The 2082-nt window shown below is 37.8% G+C and overlaps 1 protein-coding gene across 5 annotated transcripts in view; it reads right to left on the reverse strand.

The window, feature by feature from the left end:
- LOC105336239 (RNA-binding protein Musashi homolog 2) overlaps positions 1–1545 on the reverse strand; it is a 51286-nt gene extending 49741 nt beyond the window's left edge. For 2 of the 5 annotated variants that reach the window (XM_011440469.4, XM_011440467.4), the window contains exons 1-4: positions 1375–1542; positions 1184–1224; positions 917–998; positions 138–222 (exon numbers count right to left, since the gene is read on the reverse strand). In XM_011440469.4, the coding sequence (XP_011438771.2) occupies positions 138–222; positions 917–998; positions 1184–1224; positions 1375–1448 (282 nt within the window). In that variant the 5' untranslated portion in view covers positions 1449–1542. Of the gene's footprint in view, positions 1–137; positions 223–916; positions 999–1183; positions 1225–1374 lie in introns of all 5 variants that reach the window. The other 3 variants (XM_020070607.3, XM_011440470.4, XM_011440468.4) reach the window with 3 other exon arrangements.
- Between the last annotated feature and the right edge of the window lie 537 nt (positions 1546–2082).

A 2082-nucleotide genomic window follows, 5' to 3' on the forward strand; every position in this document is an offset into this window, starting at 1 on the left:
CAGAAATAAAAAGACATAAAACCATTGAACGTGGTACATTTAAAAGCACCATTTGTGTCCAATAAAGTCCTGTTAATGATGAGTTGTAAATTTTCAGCTATCTCCCCTTACACATCGAGTTAACCCTTGTGACCTACCGTTTTATTGTCAAGAATGTGAGGTCCGTTCTCTAAACAGGTATCTACACTAGCGGGGTCCTTATATGTGACAAATCCAAATCCCCTGGAACAAACAAAAGAAGTAAATAAACAATGGCATTCATTGCCAGCCTTATCTCAGAAACCTCGCCTAACCAAGCACCCATTTAACATTCCTACACACACAGTCTTAGCATTGCAAAATTATGTTTTTTGCTGATATCAATCTCTAAATTCGCTGTTAAATAAATAACCACTGACTTTAGCATGTGCTGTTGGGAGGAACTAGACAGTTCAAGAAGTATACTTAAACAACTACCCTTTTTGTTACTTTAAATTTGCCTTTCGGGAAATACAAAATAAAAAATACATAGAGTTGGGATGACCAGCTAGGAGCTTTATTCAAAATATTAAAAGGCCTCTACAAAAACACACATACATGTGGTAATCATTTCATTCAACACCTACTTTCTTTAAAAATTCACCTGGAATGTTACAACTGAACCTGAACTAAATTAGATTGTAAACATTCTATTGTATGAGGCACCCGGCTTCAATGTCTAAAGTGACTTATCCAAAAGAACTGTAGCATAAACATAGGGTTGTAATAGTTTTGGAACAATCGTTTTAACATCCTCATAACGTGGAAGATCAAAGCATTTCTTATTAACATGACATCTTAATCCAACTTCCGAGACCATTAATTGTCTGAACTATAAATATGCATATCCTAGCTGGCCATTTACGTGCGATTCATTCAACCGTAAATGTAAACATACCGGGATCGTTTTGTAGTTGGGTCCTTCATGACCATTGCTTCTTTAATTTCGCCAAAACGGCCAAAATGGTCTTTTAATGATTCTGAAATAAACAAGAGGAAGATAAGTCAGATTGCTCTCAGTGAACTTCATGACAGCGGGGTTTAAAATAGCTGTAGAATCAACGCGATCGTCGACCATTGATCAATTAAGGGGGAACTCACAAAGCGTATCCCACGCTTTACAATTCCAAAATAAAACAGACGGAGGAAAGAATTAACGACTTACCGACTGTAGTTTGCCAACTTAGTCCCCCAATAAACATTTTCCTGTAAAAACCAAAGAGAAAATTTAACATGAAAGCCGTGATGAATGACCTAGATAACTCGGAAAGAAATATTGAGAGAAATTTCCGAAACGGCGCGTCACCGACACACAAAGATCAGCTGAAAAATTTGCATGTGTTCTAAACTCCTCACCCAGGATCATTCGGGACATCTCCATCCAACGAGCCATTTGTTGGGGATTGAGGGTTTGTAGGGTCCATCTTCATGTTGTCTACTGTACACTACTCCTATCTAACACTACACTGTAAAGAAACTCCTGCACGTGGGAATAGCTCAAAGATCTACTAGAACCATTGTGGGTGGGCAATTCCCGCGCCTCGGTAAAGCGCGAAGTGTCATTGATTGACATAGAACTGCTTCGATCGATTGGTTAAGACGTTGTCGCCATAGCAACGGTAATCAGTTTTCTGACGTTGAGAGCACCTGTCAATAGAAGGTACCGCCTTTCTGAGTAAAAACGATAACAATGAAAACAAACACGCCCATAAGATAAACCACAACACTCGTAATGCATGAATGAAAAATTATATTTTTAGGTATTGATTGGAATATTCATTGTGTTTATAAAATGCTTTTGTAGGACTGTAAGAATGATAAATATATAATATTTGTGAGACTATAAAGTAAACAAATATTTGCGTGCCATAGTTGTCTAAGAGCTAATTAGATTAAATAGATAAGGGGTACACGTTTGTACCACGTGGAGGCCGAGAGAAAACAATAGATAAACCGCCGCGATATACACATGAAAGACTTTCATATATAACAGTTATCTAATCAACGAGCCACGAAGTTTCCAAAATGCCAAAATCTCTCAGGGTGTGACGTTTTCAGAACACA

Source organism: Magallana gigas, chromosome 3, assembly GCF_963853765.1.
Source record: "Magallana gigas chromosome 3, xbMagGiga1.1, whole genome shotgun sequence".
In the NCBI taxonomy this organism is placed as follows: Eukaryota; Metazoa; Mollusca; class Bivalvia; order Ostreida; family Ostreidae; genus Magallana; species Magallana gigas.